A 23,882-nucleotide genomic window follows, 5' to 3' on the forward strand; every position below is an offset into this window, starting at 1 on the left:
GTGTTAGATAGAGAAGTTACCCTAACTCATTTAAGTTGATGCATTTCTTACAATGTGTGAAAACTATAAACTTTTTTTGGAGTTCTTCCTTGGCAGTATGATTAGAGTATGCATCGACAAAAACATTGATCTTCCCTAAGAGGGGGAGAGTGTTGTAAATGTGAAAGTTATCTGTCGGTGAGTCTTTCGGATATTTTTTCTTTACTACCACGATGGCAAAAGGTTGGTATTTCTGAACCCTATATCCCTTTTTTCCAAGCAAATATTGAGGGACCAAGATCAATATTGCATAGGTTCTTGTCAAGCCAATATAGGACAAAGCAAAAGAGAACTAAAAAATCAGGCCAAATATACTTAGCTAAATAGACATTTAGGAATTCCTTTCTTATGCTCATCCAGCCAAGTACATATGCTAAATCAAGTTTACTAACAGATAATTTACCATGTCTGCCAAACACTCCCGCTATTATGCCCCTTGTATTGGTTTCATTACAATCTCTATAGTTATTTATGGAAAGTGTCTAGATTTACTAGATTCAAACATTGTATTTATATGAAAAGAGGAATAATTTCAAATTTGAAATTCCCAATAGTTTTAAATTTAAAATTTGCAAAACTTATAATTCAATAATCAAGGAAACAAAGATATTGCTTAAGGGTAAGGACCATTCCATGCCTTAGACTTTCCATGGCACCACAGTTGCTAGTAACAACAAGTACACTTTAGCCATATTATCTTACGTAATAAAAGACTCATCAGGCTCCTTTGGTGCAACAATAAGAATACCTCTCACAAAAATCTTTATTGTTCACATTTGGCATTCCAAGCCTCTATATCTCTCTCAACATTTGCCTCACCCAAGTTGATAAGAATATATATAAATGCAATATGCTTGGATGAAAATAGGGAAGTACTTTAGATGTACCTTTTATTTTTGGTCCAGGCATTGAAATCTTTGTGTGAGTAGGCCAAAAGCTTGCTTAATGACAATCCTTGCTATGTGATAGTGATCATTAAATGTTTTTTCACCCACCCAAATGTTTGCACTTACAAAAAACGATAAACATAAGATCTATGAACCAAAACTTAGAAGTTTATTGAGATGAGGAATCATCAAATATAGCTAAAACTTGTACCCCTTGTCCCACATCACTCACTCATTGAAAGCCTAGGTAACTAGGCTTTGCAGTAGTTGGCCATTTACAATCTTTGCCCTCAATCTTTAATTCCTCTAAACTCGCATGTCATGGAGTTCTTACATCAAAATGCAATTCAAAATGATAACCAAAAACCAAGTTTACTTGGTTAGCTAGTGTAGATGCTAAGAACCTCTTCCTCACATTGTAGATAGCTTGCACTATGATGTTGAAGTTTTGCTTCCTATCAAAGTAGTCCACACTATCGTTAGGTAAGGGTTGCACAATCTCAAAGTGTGTGCACTAGATGGCGCCTAAAACATTCAAGGGCTTGGTGTGTGTGATCCTCTAGAACTTAGTAGTGACCTCTGGGATCTCAACTGAATTTCCCAGGAACATGATCGTGTGACTAAGTATCCCAATTATAGCAATAGTTGTATTCATAACTATCTCATATTCCCCAATGGCAAATTTGGAAGATAGCTCGTTATAGTAACTTGCAAAGTGTTAACCCCAGCCAAAAATCTACAAGAATAAATCTCCTCCACCATGTTTTCTTCTTCACAATCCTTGCATACAAAACCTGGCAGAGGAACTTGAAAGTTGGCTTCCTCATCTACATTTTCTTTTTCCACTAAGCCAAGTTGTAATAGTGCAATATGAATTCATCCCATTAGGTTGAACACCTAAGCTTTATCTACCAAATGCCCACTTTGCAATTGAAAGCTACACCTAGCTCAATCACTAAAAGAAGAGCTTGACCTATAATATATTAAATTTTGTTCTCCACTCTAGGTGGTTCAATCTCCTCTATATTAGGTTGGAGGATCTCTATTTCCTCAAGCTAAATCATATCCATCTCCTTAGGCTAGAGTTCCTTTGGATCCTTTGGCTGGAATACCTAAAAAATGAGAAAATTTGTTAAAAATGTGGAAAAAAAAAGAAAAAGATATACATGGAGTCCAAAAGCCTAAAGCTAGCCAACACATACTCCTTGCTTAATAGGCCTTTCTCCCTTTCAATTTCCAAAAGTTGCTAATGGAAGCTAATGAGTTGCTCAATTCTCTGTCTCATCAACAAATTTCCCTTGTATAAGAGATTGATCATGAACTAATCACTCTTCCATTTTTTTTCTCGCCAATTCTTTCATAAACCCCTTCACCACCACAAGAATCATCATCCTTGCCAATGTTGCAACTCTCAGCAACAATAGGTATAGCAACAATTTTGAAGTTAGTTGTAGCATACATGGCTTTAATTATTTCAAGGCCTTGGGCCATTAAATGAATGGATAGAGCCAAACTCCCAAATATATAATTAAGGAGCGAAAAAACTGGAGCATGGAATGACTCTTGAGCATACATAGAGTAAAGGAAAAAAGAAAAACAATTTTAAAACATTCAACATGGAATGAAATTTGATATTAGATATAAGTTAGATGTAGAATAAGGATAGATATACAAGTGGGAGTTAAACTATGCCTCAGATTGGTTGGCCATCCTAACTTACTCACTATCCTTATTATACATTTGGAACCAGACATAGTAAGCTATCACGTAACAATATTGAGGGTCTAGAATTTAATACTATCACTAGCTAATGCAAGACATAATGAGATGAGAATATCTTACTAGACTTAGCTAATAACATGAAGGAATTCCATTTTTATGCTCGTCTAGTCTAAGTACACTCAAAATGCCTAATTAATTCCACCAATACAAGAAGGACTAATGAAGGTTTAATAATATTAATCCTCTACTATCATGGCAGTAAGGAAAAAATATCAAAAAGGACTCACCAATATTTAACTTTCAATACCGGCAATTATATTAGAGATATAGCATCATTATCCATAACATATAGAGGGTTTGTTGCAGCCTAAGGATATTCATGGCATTGTAAAGATCTTGCTCTATGAAGGACAACTTAAGCCACTACATTTCTCCTTGGAGAAGGTGAAGAAGTTAGCACTCCCACTCTTCTTTTGGTAATCATTTATATTCTTATAGGCATTAGAGATGTTTAGCCAATGCTGCCAATTTCCATCTCAATCCTTGAAACCATGATCTACCACCTTACCCCCATTTATGTTCCACCACTCTGCAACCATAACCTCTTTGTTATGGCCTATCAACTCTAGTTGCTCCATGGAAACTTAGCCATTGAGTTCCATAAGGAGCATAGTCTTCTTTTGTAACTAGTTCTTTCCCTAGCTGAATTTAACTTGTCTTTACTCATTTTCCTTGTTTATCTAGATCAAGTCATCCTCTTGATTGTTTTGTAAATTAATTAGAATGCAAATCTAGAGAAAAAGATTGAAGAAAGCTTATTAAGGTCTTAGGCTCCACTATTGTAGACATTGATGCTATAAGCACCATGACATTGGCTTGAGAGGATGCTATACAACTCCCATAAGCTTCATTGGTCAATCCTATACTACTACCAGATCTCATGCCATTGGCTTGAGAGGATGTTATGCAATTCCCATAAGCTTCATTGGTCAATCTTATACTACTATCAAATCTCATATGTCCTGCCATACTGCCCTAAAGAATATGCCAATAGAATTTTAGCTATGACAATGTTTTAAAAGTTAAAGATGGGAAGGGGCACCTTTAGCTTTTGAATTTGATATCCTAAATTTCAGTTAAGTATTACCTCAAAATAGTACTAAGTGTGAATCAGCATTATTCTAGTGAAAATAACTTAAATTTAAGTTAAGACATTTGTCCTAACTTTAGGACTAAGTACAAAGTAAAAAAAGTCCAGGATAAAGAGCATGTATGAATTGGCTCAATCTCGTCTAGAATATAGCTAACCTAACTTATCACTTAGTTTGTTTGAGCACTAACATAGTTGCTAACTAACTAAATGAATGAATGTTAATAACACAAAGGTATGACTAAATTATCAATACCATTATTATCAAAACTAGTGAAATAAATACATACATAGATATACATACATAGATATATATATACATACATACATACATATATATATATATACATATATGTATATATATCAATCTGATTTAATCATGGCTAGAAAGAGTTAATTTATGAGCTAGATATGATTCAATCAACAATTTAAGGATAATAGTGAAAATTTTAAATTGATTTTGATCCATTTAGAGAGGAAATGATACACATTTTGATGTAAAGAGAAGGTTGTTCATAGAAATTCTATGCTTCTCTTATTGATAATGACTTATCTTGCTCAATCAAGATATTTATGAATGAGTATTTATGTGGTAGGACAAAACATTTAGGAAATAACAAAGTATTGATGAATTGGACAATTATTTTAAAGAACAAGTGATTTAAAGAACAAGTGAGCGATGAACAAAATATACATGATAGCTGAAATGCATTATAAGCATCCTGTTTTTATATCCTATTACAAAATTTGAAGAGGAAATGAGGAAATGCTACAATGGAAATTTATAAAAATTATGATGTAACTTATGTGAAGTTACTTGTGTATGGAAATTTGCTTGGTTCAATTAATCTAGATAAAGGCTGATGAAAAGTTTGATTTCAAAAGGTTATTTCTTTTATATGGTGTTTTCTTTATTAATTTTATGCATTATAGATTTTTTATCTGCTCGAACAGCAGTGGCCAACAGAGGACGGGCGACGGCCTCCACGGTAGAATTCCAGCCGCAGTGAGAAAGAAAAGCTCCAACCGCTACTTTCCTCTGAGGCGACCACGGGACGACCATTCCTTGATCCGTGCTTGGGAATCGGACCTTGGAGATCTCTGGCTGCTCGAGTCGGATCACCCACAGGAATTTCTTGCTGCTGGCTTCCAGTCCTCGCACGATTTCTTCCATCTGGTCGCCAGTCATGGCCGCAAAGCTCCCGAAAGAGATGTCGAGCTCGTCGAGCCATTTGAGACAATCGGTATCGCATACGCCAAATCTGACAGTGTGTGGCTCGTCGTTGAGAGGACCGACTGGTAGGTGTTCACGATGGCGAGATCGGCAGCCATGAGAGCTTGGCTGTTGATCCTGGTAAGCTTTGTCGTTGCGCCAGGGTATCTCCGACCTTTGCACTTCAGGATCTGAGAGGATCACATCGTCAGCTAGCTCGCCCATAAGCAAAGAACAGGCAAGAAAAGAAAGGCTAGCTCGTTCTCTTGGAGCTTACCTGGTTGCGATGGCACCATTCCAGCAGCAGCAAGGCGAGCGATACTAAGCTCACACCAAGTGACAGTGGCGGATGCTGGAATGAGTTACCCCGAGAACTCCCAGCTTCGCAGCCAGCTTTGGACACCAGTCGAAGAGATAGTCCGAGATGATGCAGCACACCTCGTCCGGGATGGCTCGGACGAGCTCCTCCATCAAGGCCAGGTAAGTTTGAGCGTACCGCAAGCTTTGCGTCATGTCCGCTCGGTTCTCTGATGTTGCCTCGGCAGGGAATGGGTCTGTGGAGGTGAGCTCCTTGACGCTGATGTTCGTGGTGCCTGGAGGCGGCCAAGTTCCTTTGTTCTTGATGAAGCTGTAACAATCGAATGGGCCGATTGTCATGGCTGCCAAGGTGATCGAGAAGCCTTGCTGGGCGAGAAAGATGGAGAGATGCATCATGGGAGAGACATGGCCTTCGAGCGCAACGATGTGTTTGGCCATTGCGAGTAAACTATTTCTTTCTGGTTTATATTTAGAGCTGGCACTTGGATCATTTAGACGCAATGAGGATCCGGCCATTTTCTCTTGGATGGGATCGCATGTTTTTGTGATTTATACACTAGCAAAGCATCAACAATGGTAAAATTAATAAACTTTATCATAAATATGTTTTAGCATAACATTAAAATCTATAGCTGACAAAGCAGAAGAGAAGATCTTCCCGCCTCATCTCTCCCTGTCAGCAGCGAGCCCTGGTTGTCGGATTCCACCTGCTTGATCTTCCTCCATCTTCGGACCCTGACTCCTGACTGCTCGATTGGATCCAGCGAGCCTGGCTCGAAGTTAAAGATCTCTGGTCGGCGGAGAGAGGCCTCCAACTACTACCGGACTGCTGCTATACAGCGCTCGGATCGTCCCAAGGATGAACTTGAGATCCCGGTTATCCAAGAAACATGACCATCAAGAGCACGCTTACTTGTGATCGCTGCTAGAGAGCTTGTCATCGTCCACGACATTGTTTTTCTTCCTCTTACTGTGCGTGCTCGAATAACTCTTTTAAACGGGTGGAGCGCTGGTTATATCGCTTCAGCTGAAAACGCGCTGGCCAGAAGAATTAAAATGGTGATGGACAATTTGTCCTGCTCCAGATCTTCTTACAGCGATTAAACTGGCCTAGGAGAAAAATCGAAAGAGAAGAGCGTATCACCTATGTGAAGTATCTATGGTTTCTGGAAAACAAAAAACCACCAAGGGCGGATTGCGTACAAATATTGGATCCTGCTCCATACATAGAAACTAAAACCATTAAGGATCTAATAGCATACCAAAAATTCTCACAAGGTGCGTCCAGCTACAAGCGTTGGGAGTTTGGCAGCAAGGTGGAGAACTTAAACACAAAGGGAAGGCTTTCTATCTCCTCACGGGCATGGCTCGGCCACCAGGGACTGGCTGCGGCACGCCTCGACCAGCAGCTCTTGCCTGCTAAAACACACTTCGTTAGAAACTAAACGATAGAACAAAAGAGAGAACAAGAAGGAAAACAAAAGAGAGAAGTCGAAAAACATTACCTTTGCCCGCATGGATACCGCTCGTCCTCTTCCAACTCCAATTCCAGCAGAGCCCTTCCCCTACAGAAAGGAATGTTAAAGAAAGAAAATTAATCTAGCACCTGGAAAGAAAAAAGAAGAAGAGAGGATCATCGTACCTTGATCTTAGCTTCCAATCGTTTGAACATCGGAGCGTTTTTCAACATGTCAGGAATGATCATGAACCTGAAAGAAAAGAAAGAAAAAATCACAACTTTGTTCCAATCTCTAAACATTTTACTTTCGCAATACCTGACTTTGCTGCCGCGAACGAAGACATGCTCGAGCTGCGAAACCTTCCCATCCTAGAGAACGAGGAAAACACGAGAAACCAAAGTAAGCACGAGAAACCGAGAGAGAAACTAGGAATTGGGGCAAACCTTGGCAGTGTAAGTGATATTCTCGAGCTGGCAGTTCCAGTTATCCTCGCACTCGATCAGCGTACCCCTGTAGAGCTCGCCGCTCTTGAGCTCCACCGTGACGACGTGACCTTCCGCCTCGTGGAGGAGCTTCACTGGAATCCCCAAGCTCTTGCTCATGGCGCCCAAAGAAGCAAGAAACCCTAGAAATCTGCCCTAGGGCTTTAGCTCTTGCCAAAAGAAATAATATTCCCGCTTTAGGCGACTAAGTTACAGGGCCCCGACCGTTGGATTGTTTGAACCGCGTTGTTCTTGAGGATCCGACGGCCAGGGTTGGCTAGGTCTTTCTCGAACGCGGGGATAGTGTTTGTGGTGCTGGGGACGAGATCGATCGATCGATCGTGTCGCGGGAGGTGGAGATTGCGAATGCGAGTTTAGGTCTCGTACCTGGGAGCGCGAGGAGGCTGTGCGCCGCGGTATGTAGGTTTTGGATCAGCTGTGGGGAGGAAATCATGCGTTGCTTGACGGAAGCGTTTCTATCTAGCGATTCTCGGCCGCCGGTCAGTGGCAGCGGGCTAAGGTTGGAGTTTGTGTCGGTGAATTTGGGGCTAAGAGGTGTTTGTTTGCTCTTTGGCAGCGAAGATGAGCGATTCAGCTATGGCTACTCGAGCCTTTGCGGGAAGAGGATGTCCATGGAAGATTTCTACGATGCTAGAATTTCCAAGATAGATGATACTGTGGTGGGTTTGTTTGGAGTTTTCGACGGTGAGGCTTTCCTAGTTTCTCTTCTACCAGGATTCATCGAGAATTGCCTTGGTTCTTGCAGGACACGGTGGTTCTGAGGCTGCCGAGTATGTGAAGAAAAACCTCTTTGACAACCTCACAAGACATCCTCACTTTGTGAGCAACACGAAGCTTGCTATTGGTCAGTGGATCTTCGTGCAAACGCTTGATTGGTTGATTGAACAGTCTTCTTCTTTGTTTTTTTCCTTCTTTCCAGAGGAGGCCTATAGAAAAACCGATGCGGACTACTTGCACAATGGCCCCGATCAGTGTGGCTCCACGGCTTCCACAGCGATCTTGGTTGGAGATCGCTTGCTTGTGGCCAACCTGGGCGATTCACGAGCGGTGCTGTGCAAGGCTGGTGAAGGTACGTTTTATGGTTTTTATTATTTGGTGTGATGGTTTTCACGTGTGCTACTCTTTCCAGCCGTTCCCTTATCCAACGATCACAAGCCGGATCGATCGGACGAGCGCCAAAGAATAGAAAACGCTGGAGGATATGTCTTGTATTTGGGTATGCACGCAAACGTACTCTTTGGCTCGGATTGACGATGTCTTGTGCGTTTGTCTAGGAACCTGGAGAGTTGGAGGCGTGCTGGCCGTGTCTAGAGCCTTTGGAGACAGCTCGTTGAAGAAATTCGTCCTCGCGGATCCAGAGATCCAGGTTTGCTGCTAGTTTTTTGCGACGGTCTTTCGTAGCTCACCACGGGACACTGACAGGAAGAGAGGATAACGGAAGACGTCGAGTTTTTACTCCTCGCGAGCGATGGTTTGTGGGATGTTTTGACAAACCAGGTAAGCTTCGTGATTTGATCTCAAAGGCAGTGAATTCACTTGTTCTTGGCAGGACGCTGTGTCGATGGTCCAATCCATACTGGATCCGGAGGAAGCAGCCAAGAGATTAACGAGCGAGGCGTATGGCAAAGGAAGCGCTGACAACATAACTTGCGTCGTTGTGAGGTTCCTCCACAAGAACTCGAAGTGTGAATAGAGGGTATTGTTATAATTCTTGCTAACCGGTGTTTAACGTGTTAATAAGCATAAAATATTATAATGTGAAAGAAAGAACTTTGATCGATCTAAATGAAGTACCGCGACAATGGCTACAAGCCATGATATCGATTGATGTCAACGTAAAACCTCTCATCACATACGAATCCTATGAGCAACCAATCGATTGATCCAATATATCTCATCGACTCGATCGAGCTTGTCACAATCCATTGCTTCTTGTATAATTGATCCATTGGATTCACTCACCGGTGAGCGAATCCATCAAGTTTGCTCGTCGCTGCTCTTGGCAGCAGCCACGATCTCGTGCGTCGCGAGGCTGGGATGGACATATCCAATCCCCTGCAAGATCTGGTTATCCGCGAAGAACAGCGCGCGATCCATTTGCCTCCTACACTCTTCCGGAGTGTAGACATTGTTGATCTTGCCGCTGCAAATCTGGCATCCCGTGAAGTGCGTGACAAAGGGCCAGCGATCGTCCCCAAATCCCGGGTGGCTGTTCTTCGCAAACTCCTCGTATCTCTCCACTAGATCCTTCCAGTAGCCATTCAAGTAGTAAGCGTTCTCGAGGTAGACGCGCGAGCCCCACGCCGCACGATCGGCATTGAGCAAGTAAATAAACGCGCCTTGGTCGTCCGATTCGAAATCTTCCGGGCGGCCGGAAAGAGCCAGCGTGAGGACCTTGCCGATTCTATCGGCCACGATCCCCCGGAATCCCATGGGCGCCCACGTGTCCAGCAGATCCATCGTCCACTGGCAGTTCCTCACGAGGAAGATTCCCATGTTGAGCCCCGTCCACTTCCTCTCGCCGTAGATGAGATGATCCCAGCCATGGAGCACGAAGTTGTGATCCTTGTAGCGATCCAGAGGGATGGAGAAGGCCATGTCGGTGAAAACGGCGTCGCTGTCCATCCACCAGAACCACTCCACGTCCGGGCGCGCGATCATCCAGGATCGCAGCAGCGGGAGCTTGACCCACCAGCTGGGGAGATCGGACGAGAAAGTGGCGGCGTTGTAGAACAACTCGATGCCGTGGAGGCGGCAGTAGTCGATCTTGTTCTTGGTGGATCGCAGGAGCATGTAATCGCCCAGAGTGTTGAGGCATGGATGGGGCTGGGAGCCAGTGACGAGCAAGAGCTTGGAGGGATCGCGATCTTGGTTGTGGTCGGCAAACCAGCGCGATCGCTGCTCGTCCCAGTCGGTGATTCGAGGTCCCAATGCGAAGGACGTGTTGAGCAGGGGATCGATCGCGAGGGACTTGTTGAGGAGGAATTCGAGGTCTGTGCGCTCGGGCATGTACTGCGTGGCGTGCGAGTAAGAAGAAGAAGAAGAAGAGCTCTTGGAGCTTTTGGAGGAAGAGGGAGATTTAAAGGAGAGTGGGTGCCTGGATGCGTCGCCACTAGCGGCAGCAGCGAATTGGTGGTGGGCTTCTTCCTCCTCGGATTCCACCGGGGAATTGGACGCGTATGGCGCCAGCACGAAGCTCCAGATGAGGAATCCTGTGAGAATGGCGCCGATTGTCATGGGGATGTTGTCGGAGATCACTTTGATCGCGGGCCTGGTGCTGGATTTGGAAGGCTTCATCGCAAGCGAGGCGCGAGGCTCGAATCAATTCAGCGATCGATTGATTGGTAGAAACAAGAATGAATTGACAAGAGCAAGAGAACAATCGCTCATGAATGGAAGAGATAGAGCCAATTCGTAAAGATTGGAGAAGAAATCGACCAATCAGTGATAAAAACGACTCTACCCGCGAGAAGGAATCGATGCTGACGGAAGAAGAAATAGAAGGAAGCAATGATAGAAAGAAAGAAGAGATTGGAAGAAGAGAAGACTAGGACAAGATCCCTGAGATTACCCACATTGGAAAAGTTGGCCTTTTGTGCTCGCAAGAGCACCAGAGTATTTCCCCACATCCGGCTACCCGCCTGGGGCCGTCCGATAAGCCCACGGATCCAACGGCGGAGGAAGCCGTACGGCAGAGCGCCGCGGTTCAAGTGTGTCAGTCGGCCGCTGGCTTCGATGTGTAAGCTGCAACAACACAAAAGATTGGCGTCAATCAGGAAAAACCAAAGCAGCGGGTGAAAAATTGCTATCTTGCCTGGAGTCACGTTGCCATTTTTCTCGCCTTTTCTTTGTTCTCGCGCGCGCTCGCAGCCATTGTATATTTCACGGTTGTTGACGCTTTCTAACAGCCAATGCAGCTTCCACAGGAGATTTGTGTCGGTCGCCTCTCAATCATCTTAGAGTAATCCAGACGTCGCAATCCTGGCTACTATAGCGTGAGCGAGCGAATCCCATGCAGAAAAGGAAGAAAACAACAGCTTTGCTTACTTGGAAGAGGCATCCAGCTGCTGGACAGCCTTTGGCGACGAGATTTTAATCCGCAGGGTGCTTGGACCACGGTGAAAACTGGAAACTTGGCGCAGCATCTTTGATCTCCCTCGAGAGAAGCGCTGTGGAGCGATTCTCGGTACGTATCTGGCTCCAAGTTTAGAGCGAAAGATAAGATTTTCCAGGACGGAGTGGATGGGAGAGCCTGCGTCGAACAAAAATTCTCGTTGCCAACTAGCAAAGCACATGTAGCATCTCAGCTTTCCAGTTCAAGCGTGATTCCATTGTGTCAGTTTTCCTGAGAGAAAACACAGCTCTATGTTAGCTACCAAAACAAAAACTAGAATAAAACGAAAGGAACACATTTTTTACGCTTTAGTCCTGTCCTGTGTCATAGGCTGATCTCCTTGTCCACGATAAATTTCGCTGGCCGTCCTTCGTTTCCTTGTTCTTCTTCTTCCTCTTGCTCCTCCTCGCCAGTACTCTCTTCCTCTTGTCTTCGAATAAAGACATAGACAGAATGCTCCACACTGTCCAGTCTGGCATAAATGTCACTCCGTGCAGCTCTCAAAAACATGTCCAGTCTCGAGTAGCCAAGCTTTCGATGATCGATGTCGCAGCTAAACTTGCTGTAGAACCTGGCCTTGATCATACTAATGGGAATTCCATCCGGGTGTTCCAGTAGCAACTCCTCGAGAAGCGGTGCGTAATCTCTCAACGCGCGTGGATTCACCTTAGCCATCCTGGGAAACGTCCTGGTTCTTATCATGCACACTGTAGACTTCGGATAATATACGTGAACGATGTCTTGCATGACGCCCAAGAGGTCCTTGATCCTCACACAGCCGAATATGTTGAGGTTGAGAGAGAGGCCAAACTGCTTCTTAAACTCTGCCTTGAGATGAGAGACGTCGAAGCTTCTCCGCTCCTGTTCCACATTTAAAAAGTAGACCATCCAAATCCTCAGCTCCTCGAGGCTGGGGTAGTGTCCCTTTATCGTTTCCCAAGGACACGGTTGATCACTTAATGCGGGAGCAGTGTCGTCCGAGTTTTGGATGTCATCTTCTTCCGTTTTAAGCTGCGAGGAAGGATCCTTTTCAAGCTCCCATGCCGAGGCATCAATCTCCTTTTCGGCTACGAGACGGCTGACGACCTCTGATACCCTGTCCTCTTCCCAGTTTCGAATGCATGGCGGTCCGGACTCGCAAAGCAAGCTTGTGAATTCCTTCCTGCGGTGTGAAAGCAAGTGTCAAAAGTCTTTCAAGCTGTCAAAAGATCAAAACGAAACTTACTGGCTTTGCGATTTGGATAAAAGAAAGGCACCTTCCTCAGTCTTAGAAAACTGTTTCACAATATCCCATGCGTTGTCTCCCTTGTCCTCTTTTGCTGCCGTTGTACGCCTCCAGAAGTGACTCCAGGAGCGCCTTGGAAATGATTGATTTGATGCCTCATCGTCTGGCGGAGAAATAGAATGGCTGGGAAAGCTTTCCTTAATCTCCTCCTGTCCACCATCGACTTTTGCTCGACTCGCAGCCTTGGATCCGAACAGAAACCTTCTCCACGTCCACTTTCCTTCGTGGGCGCTGGTGACAGCACCTGGCGAGCGACTTTGAGATGTGCTCACTGCGTTTCCATCCTTCACAGTCACCGCATTTATCTGCCGCTGACACTGAGACGTCGAGCTCTCGGTGGTGGCTGCTACTTGCTTTGCGACTTGGACAACGACTTTGCTATCGCTTTGCCGAGCATCATGCGTGGAGCCCCCGGACGGTGCCTCACAGGACGACTGCTTTATAGACTCGGGCTGGTTGGTGCCGGAGTCGTTTTCAGTATTCGCCAGGGCTTTTTCCTTCGAACCACTCCTGTTCTCTGTTGCTGTGGAGCGCTCATCCTTCCTACCTGCCTTGGTCACACTCAAAAGCATCGATTCCGGAGGCTTTTGGCTGAGCGTCGAGGCCGCTTGCTGGAGCAGTGCGCAAATATCCTTGTGGAAGTCCTGTAAAGAATCCTGTTTCTCTAGTCTCCCTGGCAGAGAATCTTGAGCTGGACGTGGTGATGCTGGAATAGGTGGTGGCGGAGATGGAGTGTATGAAGATGGCGAACTTGGCAGCGATGGAGACAAAGGTGGCGGTGGTGTTGGCGGCGTAAATGATGGTGGAGGCGTTGGCGTTGGCGTTGGCGTTGGCGGCGTAAATGATGGTGGAGGAGACGATGGTGGCGGTGGCGGCGGCGAACTTATTTCCTGTAGAAACTCCTGCGAGGAGCGATGGACGCTGCTCACGATTGTCTGTGCTACTAGGCCTTCTCCTCTAGCGAGCTTACCCCACTGCCATACTACCGAAGCTGCGGCAAGGAGAGCCGGGGAGGCCGAGTGAGAGTTGCATGCCAGAAGAACGTTGTAGTTCTTCATCCGGAGGGAGTGTAATGCACTGGAGAGATCACTGTCCGTGGAGATGACGAAGAGATGCGCTGGTGGCGGATGATCGACAGTCCACAGCACCAAATCCAGCATGAGAGTTCGATCTGAGGCCAAATTCTTGCGAGCTGGATAGAAAAAACAGGAATCACAACGATGGATCCACGAAAATCCAGCAAAGAGAAAAGATCGAGAACTTACACGATGGCAAATGGTGGAGAGAAATCCCAGTGGAAGCCAACGCCTCCTGTGTGCTCCGCGAGAGCTGCCATGTATCACCATACGCGTCGATCGACACTGGACCCTTGAATCCCCTGGTTCGCAGCCCAGAGATGATATTATTGCTCACATTCGTCGCAGGAATCCCAGCTGGGATGTCGCAGTCCTCGAAATCCCACCACACCGCCACTCTCACCGCTCGCGGCCCCGCATCCCATCCACTGCCATACAAGCTCCTGGGATCATCCTCCGCCGGCGCCGGCGCGACGGACGCGCTCCACGATCGCCGCTGGATCCTGCTCGCCCTGAGAGATCCCCGGAGAATGCGAGACATAATCTAAAAACCCTAAACCCCAAACCCTCGGAAGCTTTACAACTTTGCCGGATGATTTACTGTTTGATAGGATGGAAAGAGATCATGGTTCAAGCAATCCAGTCTATGATCGTTGCATGCCCAGTGCTGGGATCTTGATGGAGCTCGAAAGTTCTTTGAGAGGATGGCGCGGAGAGATTCAGTGTCATGGGCAACACCTATCAACTCTTTTGTGCAACATGGCTGCACTAATCTAGCAAGAGACACATATGAAAGAATGCCACAGCACGACGTAGCAAACGCCCTGTGCAGTGAAGTCGACCAGTTACACAATCTCTTGATTCAATGCCTCAAAGAAACCTTGTCTCGTGGACAGTTTTCTAGCAAGACTTTGCAATCAAGATGATCTTGCAAAAACTAAAAGAGTGTTTGATCTGATAGCCCAGAGAGACAGTGTTCCGTGGAATATTATGATCACCGCATATGCCGAACTAGGGCATGTATACGAAGCAAAGTGCTTGTTTGACACTGTAGAAGTTCCAAAGTTATTATGTGAAATCAGAGAGTTGGGCAAAATGGACACTTGGCAGCATTGTTTAGATGCTGTAGCATAGTATTTGATCAGTGTTGTGGAGCCTTCTTCCAGATGTTTCTAATTGGGGATGCTTCTTGAGTGCATGTAAGATCCACGCAGCTGGAGTGAGAGGAGTGTTTGGTGCTGCTAGTTAATGTTCTTTTATCACTATTTTCATTATTTATTAGGATTTAATGAAATTTTCACCCTATAAATTTGGAAAGTTCACAAAGGTTTTCCTATAATATTTCCTTAAGAATAGAGCACAAGCTATTCATCTCTTCCTTGAATTTATCTTTACTCACTTAGTATATATTATGTTGATATGGAAATCTATGCCATCAACTTAATTCACTGCATCTGAAAGTAACAAATGATTTCGGAAGTCAGTAATTGTTAGGTGTTTGTGAAGCCAACCTTTCCCAATCGAGCCTTTCATTACACTGAACATTTTCCTCTGATATGTTTGATGTTTGACAATTGTTATCTGTTCAAACCTTGATTTTGTAGCATTGATTCTTCAAAGGTAATGTAAAAGGTATTACATATATGTTATTTTATCCTTTTTAATTTTCTTGAGCGAGATTGGTCTATCCCAAAGATTATTTTACTCTTACTACCAATGTGCTTATTTTCATTAAGTTTAATATTGAGCTTTTCCATTAGTTTTTGCATTACAACCACAATCACAATGCTAAAAAATCTCAATCTTTCTTTCAAACCCAGCTATTGCTATAAAACCCTAATAACTTTTTATAATTTATAAGGTTAAACCCTTTTATATTGATCATATTATATATACAGCTATACTAGTTATAATAGTATAGCATATAGATTTGGGATTGAATCTAAGTAGGAGGTTAAACCCTAATTAATATACTATATTGGTGGAGGTAAGAAGCATTAAATTGTTTTCAAAAGGTAAAAATTTGTTACTAGTACTTTGCTCTAGTGTTCAAGATCATGGTTTTATTTGTTTCTCAATAGATTTAGAATTTTTTGTGTAGATCTCTTTTGTTTGATCTTCATTATATTTCATTCTTTCACAATAGCATATTATTGTCAATCAAAGAGTAATTTGATCAAGATTGCAAATGCTACTCTATTGTTCTCATTAGGCAATGTTGTTCCTACTGTATCTTCCAACAACCAGACTAGCTCTCCAATTAATATCATGATTAAACTCTATATTAGCAAGAGATGGTAAAACATTGAAAACAGAAGAAGTTATATAATCACATCCCATGGAAGCTGAAGTAATACATTGATTGGAGCAACATTAGCATAATCATGCTTCACAACACCAAAAGTTAAATTAACATCTGATATATTCAAAGATTGAATTTATGAGAAAATAATGTTTATAACTTCGAATGGATTCCTAATTGTGATAAAGAGTTCGAGGATAATTTTGGAGATAAATTGAAGATTTTATTGTGTAAGTGTCAATTCTTCAATCTTTTGTTCTCTTTACCTTTATTCATTTTTAGTTATTTCTTATTTTTCAGCTTAAACTACCTTCTTCATCTGTAGTATTTCATATTTTTAGTTTTTCTTCTTCATCTGTAGTATTTTTTTCTCTTAGTATATTAATTACTTTTGACTATTGTGATTCTCATTCTTAATTTAGTTTTGAGTTAAGTGTTCTTTCTCCTCCTCAAATTGATTTGGATGTTGAGAGTGAGAATTTTACTTTTATCTTATTGATGAAGTTTTTAATCAATTTAGATGTTGAGTATTACCTCACTAACAATTAATTACCCAATAATATTTACTCTCAAGTACAATCACTAAGAAAATGCCCAAGCTAGTTAATTAAATAATAAAGTTTGCAATATTGGTACTTTGAGTCAAGGATGATAACAACCTCAAAATCCTACTCATTAGCAATAACCTCTGAAGGAGGTGATAGTGGATCAAAATGGGCATAATAAAGTTTCAATAAAAATATATGGAGATATAAATTTATAAATGGAGGGAGATTAAACTAATAAATGAGCTCAAAGGTATAACAAAGCATAAAGAAAGGACCAAAATATTGATGTAAGCTCATAAATTTAAACTTCTTAAAATGTCATCCAACCCAATACTACTCAAACTAAAAACACTTTAACACCAAATATCTCAAAATATTTAACTGATTAGAAAATAAAATTACACTTTATTCATAGACCCTTCTCTTTATATTGAAATTCTAACAGATCATCTCTTAAATTGTTTTTTATTGCTTATAATTGATAATCCAATTTATTGAAAAGGTGTGTGGCCTTTCAATGATAACAAAGAAGTTAAATCTTTAATCCAACTAAAAACTAAAGTTAAATTGGTGAAAATAATTACTAGAATGATAATAAACAACTTGAGCATGAGAAAGGTGATACTGAACCAATATTTACACTATGTTCAATAGTGTAGATATTGAACATACTATTCAAGATTATGAATAGTATACTTCGATTACTTATCAGGTGAGAAGTTCATAACTGACTTTTGACATAGAAAAAAGAAAGAAACTAAGCATACAAAGATAAAAATAAATTGAAACCCTCAATCACTAATAATATTATCATCTAACAATCTATGATGATATTAAACCTTATAAGTAAAAATCATTTTTTGACATAGAAAAAAAAATTATTTTGGAAAACTTGTTGACTTACTATGAAATCCTCAAGAAAGTGGAACATTAATGAAGAAAACTATATATTTAAATTGCCAAGCTCTTGCAGCAAGAGGAATGGGCTAGTGAAAACTAGATGAAGGATATTTATGTATCTTGGTCTGTTTGCATGATGGATAAAGATTTTAATATACTATAAATAAACTTGAAAATTTATCTATAAAGGTTTAAATATAAAAGGAAAAATGCCCATAAATAAGAATGCACTTCTTTTTCAATTAGTTAAGGGTCTTAGATATTTAGGGTTAATTATCCTTGGGTTTTGAGTACCTATGCTGAGTGAGGTCTTAAAAAGTTTACAGTAAGTCAAAGGTCAAAGTCACTCTGACTTTGAAGAGTAAAAAATATATTTGAACCCCAATCATCTCTTAAATCATTTCTGTCAAAGGGAAAAGAATAATAATGCACTTTATTTTTCAATTGATTAAGGTTTTTAAGATAGGGTTAAGTGTCCTTAAGTTTGAGTATTACTAAGTTAAGTGACCTCTTGGGAAGTTCAAATTAAAAAATTTATACATACTTATCCACATAAAGCCACCAAAACTACTATTAAACTAATGTGCCCTATTGCTAGGTTGTTTTAGCACACTTAGACAATACCCAACTTTATCTCACCATTAGATATATAGTTTAGTCTATCAATGAAGAAGTTTGTTTTAGAAATGAAAAAATTAATAATCATCATAATGAGCTAGAGAAGTATTAAAATAAATTGATTGTTAAGATTTCTGAATAGATGGATCAATGGCTTGAGTTACTTCAATCTGTTACTTGATGCAGTAATAAAGAGGAGCAGATAATTATACAAGAGAATTAATTTGGAAGTGAGACTAAGATCCCATTAACTTTTCCTAACTAATGTGCAATCATAAATTAAAAATAGGATAGTGACTATGACTATCAAACTTGATACCGATACCAAGGACTAATAATGAAGGTTTTGTGATCACTATATGTAAAGATCACATGGAAAGAAGCCTTCGGGCAAAAGTAACTCTTTATTGAAGTTGTCATAATAATTTTTTATAAATTTATACTTTTGAGAGAGTGGAGAGCAATTGGGTGAAGCTTGTTATTTAGTCCTTTTTATGACAAGATAGTGTTTAAAGCAAAATCTAAAGCATTTACTTTAACAAGAATGGCTTTATATTATTTGGATGGTGTAAGTTGTTGAATTTAGTTAAGATGTTTAACCCTAACATGTGCTATAATTGCAAAGAGTCAGACCTAAGAGTTTAGAACTTGGAGTTAAGAGTTCTTGGGTTTATATTAGGCTGGGTATAAAAATTTACACTTGATTCAAACTTCTTGAGAAGTCACTTAGCACATTGCTACTTTTGCCCATGAATATTTAACCCTAAATATCCCAAAACCTTTAATTGATTGAAATTCATTTTTATTCATGGGCCTTTTTTATATTTAAACTTTATGGATTGTTTCTCAAATTGTTCTTTTTGGTTATCCCAAAACCCTTATTTGAGTAAAAAAGAAGGTGCACTCTTATATATAAACCTTTTCTTTTTATATAAAACTCTATTGAACTCTATTATTGTCTATTGAGTCATTCTTTACAGATGGATAAGAACTAAGATAGAATTGAATGTAAAGTTTAGGAGAGCAAAAGAAGTTTATATAGCAAAAGGCTATACAAAATAAGCATTTTTTATAGTGAGTCATGTCATGAAAAGGGGGATTTTGGAAAAACCCCAAATGAACACTGATAATTCACAATATTATAAATAAAGGTTGAGCATTACCACTTAAGAATGATAGAAATCTTGAAAGAATCCATAATGATGCTATATGAAAAAATAATATAGCCTAAAAACTCCACTAAATCTTGATTAAAAGAATGTTTTTCCAACTTTGCAAAAAGGTAGCATTATTGAAGGTATTGGAAAATAATACAAATATAATAGTCATATTTTTCTTGAGTATTAGAGAAGATAACAATATCATCAAGATAGACGCCAATGGAAAAATAAAGAAAATTATCATTCTTTATAAATTATAACTATAAGGATTAATCTACTGGTTAAAATAATCATTATTGTGTTAGATTGGACTGATTTATGCAAACCATTTTGGCATTCAACTTGCATTGAGGAGGCAAGGCAATGGCCTTACAATGACACTTCCATGCTTGGACTGCTCTTTTTTTTATCATAGTCATCTCTCCAAAGGATTAAGTGCAATGTGTGGAGTTTTTCCCATGGATCAAAACAAAGTGAATGCAGCGATGTTGATTCTGCTCAGGAAGCGTTTGACGAGTGCCGAGCTCAGGACAACACGGGTCTCTGGAACTCTCTCATACAGGCTTACACTCTCCAGGGCCGATCGATCGAGGCCTTGGAGCGTTTCTATTCCATGACTCAGGAGGAGGGCTGTAAAGCTGACGATGTGAGTTTTGTCTCGGTGTTGAACGCTTGCAGCCATGGTGGTCTAGTCGGGAAAGGAAGGCAGCTTCTGGATGAAATGCCCAAGCAGTATGGAGTCAAGCCACGTCTGGAGCATTATGTGTGCCTGATCGATATGCTCGGGCGAGCTAACCTCCTCGACGAAGCTGTGAGAGTTCTCAGAGCCATGCCTTTTGAACCGGATGCAGTGGTTTGGACGTCCCTGCTCGGAGCCTGCCGGAAGTGGAAGAATTACACGATCGCGTTTGAGCGTCTTGTGGAGATGGATCCCAAGAGCGGCACGCCCTACGCATTGATGGCCAATATATTTGGAAACCTGGGGATGTTCAGTGAAAGGGCCGCTGTTGTGGAGAGAATGAGAGGTGAAGGCAGCTTCAGGGAGCCCGGGAGAAGCTGGTGGACGGACGTTAGCTCGGGAAAAGTGCATTCTTTTTCTGTCGGGGATAGGAGTCACTCACAGAGCGACGAGATTGCGGCCAAGCTCAAGCAATTGTTGCTGAGAATGAAAGAGGAGGGGTACGCGAGCGATGTGATCAACGTTCTAAAAGACATACCCGAGGAAGAGAAAGAGGATCACCTGTGCGGCCACAGTGAGAAGCTTGTGCTGGGGTGTGCTCTGGTGAACTCGCACCAGAAGGAGACCATCAGAATTGTGAAAAATCTCCGAGTTTGCCACGCGGCCACTGCTCTCATCTCTAAGCTGGAAAAAAGGCTAATCATCTCCAAAGATGCCAGTCGGGTTCATGTGTTCCAGGATGGCATATGTTCCTGTGACAACTACTTTTGAAAACATGTCAGTGCTCTTTCTTGCAGTTATCCCTGGTTTTAAACCTCCGTGAGTCAAGCAGAAACATGGGCCGCTGAGTGAGCATGCCTCGTCAAAGTACTGCCGTCAACCTGAACTTCACGGAGAAAAAATTAACATTTAAAAGTTAAAACTATGCATCTCAATTTAAATTTCTTTTTGGTAGCAAACCTGCCAACAGGTGCCCCAAAACGGAGTGCCCAGATTCAGATAATAAGCCTTAGTATGAAGACTTGCCGGTACCCAGACTCTTTGCTGATAGCAAGTACCGCCTCATGTTCCGGGAGCAAGGTGATAGCATGACCAACTTTGGGTTTGTGCTCCTAGAGCACGTTGAAGACGTGTGGAAGCTGGTGACGATGGCATTTGTTTCTTGCGACGTACTCACCAGTTCCTCGGCGACGTCTTCCTTCCAGATTTTTTGAGCTTGTCGTGAGTGGTGACCTGCCTGCTCTCTCCTGTGACGACTTCTTCCAGCCTCTGGTGCCCAACCTCAAGGCTCTCTTGTGGATGGAGCTAGCCCTACACAGTGTGTGTGTGTGTGTATTAACCAGCAGATGCACAAATCGTTGAGAATTAGAAACAAGTGTGTATCATAGGCTTAGTACGTAGTGTACTAGTGTACGTGTACATGTGTTTCAGCTAAATATAATGGCCAAATACACCGAAGAAGTGTGTATAAGAAGAGTAGAAACAAATTAAGAAATGTAAATTAAGAAGTGCAAAAGAAATGAAAATAAAAATTGTCCATCCTCATCAGTTTGCTGAAATTAAGTTGGATTCAATTCTTCCAGCTCCAAATATTGTGTGATTGAGTTGTAAGTTAATTAATAGTAGAAAATAAGAAAAAAAAACAAACATTGAAAAAATAGTGTTTGATAATATCTTCTTTGCTTTTAGGGGTAAAGATATCTTGGCCGTTCATTGGTGGTTAATTAAACGAGCATGTTTAGAGATGTTTATAAGAGTTTAGCTCTGGACCAAGAGTTATGCAACAGCGTTTGGTTTGCTTTGATATTGTCAATTTTTACATAGTACTTCTTGTTTATCTCTCAAAGAGTTCAACTAATGTTTTTTTATCAATTTTATTCTTCCTATAGCAAGCTTAAAGCAAATAGTGAAGAATATAAGCTCTTGCAATACTAAAATCTTGCAAACTTTCCTTTAAGAACATTATTACTAGTCAAAAAGTTCACTTTTTTTTAGTAGTCTGATGTGTTTGTCTTTATAGCATGTCCATAAATAAAAAACAAGGAGCTTTTTGCTCCTCATAGTAGAGTATCATAGTGATAGAAGAAGTTTGAGCTCTTCTCCATGCAATGGGCAACAATATAATCAAGTGGCTGTAGTGATTGATACAAAAGTTCTCCTGGATCTTGCTTGTTAGGCTGGCGTGGCTAAGACACTGATAAAGGTAAGTTCTGCAAGGTTTTGCTGGATTATCCTTACTGGGGTTACAGTTAGATCATGGGTGATCAGGAGCTCACAGTTTTGCACAAGATTTGATCAAACATGTTTCTTGCTTGAGCTAGGATCCTTGATCTGCCATGGGTGGTCATCAATGCATTCACAAAAGGTGCCGGAATGAAATCCAACAGCTTAAGCACTTTCAAAAGACACCCATTCTAGGCATTTGCAGTGATCATTGCATTCCAAGAGACCAAGGCCCTCTTGCTCAAAACTTCCTGCTATGCTCATGATCACATTTCCAAGATTGAGCTCCATGTTTCTAGAATTCTTCTGTGAATCGTCACTTCTTTCTCATACTGCACAGGTCACAAATCACCCAAGAAATCACCTCATGGAGGCTGCAACACTCAATAGTTCTAGGACTGGCAGACAAGCCCTGTCCCATGGACAGCCACTGCTCCTTACGTGGGAATGTGCACATTACAGAGGTTCGTTTCTGTTTTCCAGTCTGTCTTTTAACTCCTCAAATGTCTTGATCATTATGAAGAAGGGAACCCATTGAGAAAATACAGTGTTGGGCAGACTGTTCGAGAAAATCCTTTCATAACGCAAAACCAGCAGAAAGCACAGAAATGCTGCCACTTTGGATTTATCTCTACGTCCATCTGAGCTTGCAGGTCTGTATGGTGGCCCTTTGAATTAGCTTACTTATCATGACTTGCAGGAAACGATGCTGCATGCTCAGTGATTACTTTCGAGACCGTAACCATTGAACAGTCGGTTATCAGATACGTTCAAGAAGTAAAGGACAACTGGGCATGGCTAGTCCTCTCACCCCATCTTAAAGGCTGCCTTTTTATACTGGACACGTCTGACGATCCCTCGGAGCTTGAACGTTTTAAAGAGCGCTTCAAAGTCGGTGACCCGTTCCAGTGCTATATAAGAAGTGTTAACCACGAAAGGAAGCAAGTGGATTTGTCTCTACACCCGAAAACAAGTGACGAACAATTCAAGAAAAACGACCTGTTAGGCCGACGAATCACACGAGTTTTTGCTGGTGTTGGCGGACATACTGTGCAAGGCAGATGGGAAAGTCTCGGAAAAGTTCATGTAACGATACATGGATTGATGACCCAGCCAGTTTATTTACAGAGGGACAGTTCGTAAGGTGCAGGGTCTTGGATTTAAAACGACCAGGGAGGGGAAAGATGGGCTTGGAACTTTCAGTAAGTTGGTGGACGTGGTGGTTTTGAGTCCCTTCCGAGCTATCAAACACTACTTTCGAGATTTGCATTAAATGTTTTTGACTCTGCATCCAATGCTCGTATTGTCAATTCCGTGTTGGAACTTAAGCAAGATATGAAGTGCAAGTAAGCAGAAACCTTGCATGCTGTGGACGTGACTTGTTTTTGTGTGCAGGGTTTTGTCAAGAATGTGACGGAGAAAGGTTGTTTTGTGGTCCTGTCACCTTCACTTGAAGCTAGAATTCAACTGAAGAACCTATCGAACTCGTTTGTACAAAACCCTGCAGAAATGTTTCCACCAGGCAAGGTGATATCGGGAAGGTATGAACTTTTCTCCGTATGGAAGTGTTTGCTGATATCTTCTTCTTCGTCAGAATTTTAAGCATCGAGCCATTGTCTGGGCACATTGAAATGTCTTTGACGGCAACAACATCACAAGATTCAAGTGGCTGGAAGAAGTTTGGT

The 23,882-nt window shown here is 41.7% G+C and overlaps 5 protein-coding genes across 10 annotated transcripts; 1 reads left to right on the forward strand and 4 right to left on the reverse strand.

Moving 5' to 3' along the window:
* Positions 1-4,693: 4,693 nt before the first annotated feature.
* LOC9649619 (indole-3-acetate beta-glucosyltransferase) lies at positions 4,694-5,236 on the reverse strand. The gene has a single exon (XM_024684934.1). It carries the CDS (start codon positions 5,234-5,236, stop codon positions 4,694-4,696), a length of 543 nt encoding a protein of 180 aa, XP_024540702.1.
* A 1,109-nt stretch (positions 5,237-6,345) lies between these two features.
* On the reverse strand, positions 6,346-7,461 carry LOC9647072 (small nuclear ribonucleoprotein SmD3b). Of its 2 annotated transcripts, XR_002993552.1 has the most exons (6): positions 7,233-7,461; positions 7,105-7,157; positions 6,972-7,038; positions 6,835-6,894; positions 6,605-6,745; positions 6,346-6,544 (listed from the first exon to the last, which is right to left on the reverse strand). XR_002993552.1 is itself a non-coding variant. In XM_002980033.2 (5 exons), the coding sequence occupies exons 1-5, from the start codon at positions 7,389-7,391 to the stop codon at positions 6,677-6,679; spliced, it is 408 nt and encodes a 135-aa protein (XP_002980079.2). In that variant the 5' UTR covers positions 7,392-7,461; the 3' UTR covers positions 6,346-6,676. The 2 variants fall into 2 exon arrangements, 1 of the variants encoding a protein (XP_002980079.2); XM_002980033.2 differs by having other exon boundaries at positions 6,346-6,745.
* A 72-nt stretch (positions 7,462-7,533) lies between these two features.
* On the forward strand, positions 7,534-9,072 carry LOC9647073 (probable protein phosphatase 2C 45). Of its 2 annotated transcripts, XM_002979884.2 has the most exons (8): positions 7,539-7,791; positions 7,849-7,976; positions 8,038-8,136; positions 8,212-8,361; positions 8,422-8,508; positions 8,567-8,658; positions 8,715-8,789; positions 8,842-9,072. In XM_002979884.2, exons 1-8 carry the CDS (start codon positions 7,724-7,726, stop codon positions 8,983-8,985), a joined length of 843 nt encoding a protein of 280 aa, XP_002979930.1. In that variant the 5' UTR covers positions 7,539-7,723; the 3' UTR covers positions 8,986-9,072. The 2 variants fall into 2 exon arrangements, with proteins under 2 accessions (XP_024540912.1, XP_002979930.1); XM_024685144.1 differs by having other exon boundaries at positions 7,534-7,791; positions 8,038-8,361.
* Positions 9,073-9,140: 68 nt separating this feature from the next.
* On the reverse strand, positions 9,141-11,008 carry LOC9649620 (xyloglucan 6-xylosyltransferase 2). The gene has a single exon (XM_002980034.2). It carries the CDS (start codon positions 10,587-10,589, stop codon positions 9,270-9,272), a length of 1,320 nt encoding a protein of 439 aa, XP_002980080.2. The 5' UTR covers positions 10,590-11,008; the 3' UTR covers positions 9,141-9,269.
* Positions 10,809-14,460, reverse strand: LOC9647074. Of its 4 annotated transcripts, none has more exons than XR_002993549.1 (5): positions 13,957-14,460; positions 12,632-13,883; positions 11,340-12,568; positions 11,107-11,277; positions 10,809-11,036 (listed from the first exon to the last, which is right to left on the reverse strand). XR_002993549.1 is itself a non-coding variant. In XM_024685140.1 (4 exons), the coding sequence occupies exons 1-3, from the start codon at positions 14,306-14,308 to the stop codon at positions 11,731-11,733; spliced, it is 2,442 nt and encodes an 813-aa protein (XP_024540908.1). In that variant the 5' UTR covers positions 14,309-14,460; the 3' UTR covers positions 11,601-11,637; positions 11,703-11,730. The 4 variants fall into 4 exon arrangements, 1 of the variants encoding a protein (XP_024540908.1); XR_002993551.1 differs by lacking the exon at positions 10,809-11,036 and having other exon boundaries at positions 11,255-11,277; positions 11,340-11,637; positions 11,712-12,568; XR_002993550.1 differs by lacking the exon at positions 10,809-11,036 and having other exon boundaries at positions 11,113-11,273.
* Between the last annotated feature and the right edge of the window lie 9,422 nt (positions 14,461-23,882).

Source organism: Selaginella moellendorffii, unplaced genomic scaffold, assembly GCF_000143415.4.
Source record: "Selaginella moellendorffii unplaced genomic scaffold, v1.0 SELMOscaffold_43, whole genome shotgun sequence".
Taxonomy (NCBI): domain Eukaryota; kingdom Viridiplantae; phylum Streptophyta; class Lycopodiopsida; order Selaginellales; family Selaginellaceae; genus Selaginella; species Selaginella moellendorffii.

Bases quoted from the DNA above. Each gene is read 5' to 3' on its own strand.
- LOC9649619 (XM_024684934.1), bottom strand. From the start codon at position 5,236: ATGGGCGAGCTAGCTGACGATGTGATCCTCTCAGATCCTGAAGTGCAA.
- LOC9647072 (XM_002980033.2), bottom strand. From the start codon at position 7,391: ATGAGCAAGAGCTTGGGGATTCCAGTGAAGCTCCTCCACGAGGCGGAA. The intron at 6,895-6,971 runs GTACGATGATCC...TCCTTTCTGTAG, and splicing joins GATTGGAAGCTAAGATCAAG to GGGAAGGGCTCTGCTGGAAT. The intron at 6,746-6,834 runs GTAATGTTTTTC...GTGTTTTAGCAG, and splicing joins CGGTATCCATGCGGGCAAAG to GCAAGAGCTGCTGGTCGAGG.
- LOC9647073 (XM_024685144.1), top strand. From the start codon at position 7,724: ATGCGTTGCTTGACGGAAGCGTTTCTATCTAGCGATTCTCGGCCGCCG. The intron at 8,362-8,421 runs GTACGTTTTATG...TACTCTTTCCAG, and splicing joins GCTGTGCAAGGCTGGTGAAG to CCGTTCCCTTATCCAACGAT. The intron at 8,659-8,714 runs GTTTGCTGCTAG...GGACACTGACAG, and splicing joins TCGCGGATCCAGAGATCCAG to GAAGAGAGGATAACGGAAGA.
- LOC9649620 (XM_002980034.2), bottom strand. From the start codon at position 10,589: ATGAAGCCTTCCAAATCCAGCACCAGGCCCGCGATCAAAGTGATCTCC.
- LOC9647074 (XM_024685140.1), bottom strand. From the start codon at position 14,308: ATGTCTCGCATTCTCCGGGGATCTCTCAGGGCGAGCAGGATCCAGCGG. The intron at 13,884-13,956 runs GTAAGTTCTCGA...TTTTCTATCCAG, and splicing joins TCTCCACCATTTGCCATCGT to CTCGCAAGAATTTGGCCTCA. The intron at 12,569-12,631 runs GTAAGTTTCGTT...TTCACACCGCAG, and splicing joins TTATCCAAATCGCAAAGCCA to GAAGGAATTCACAAGCTTGC.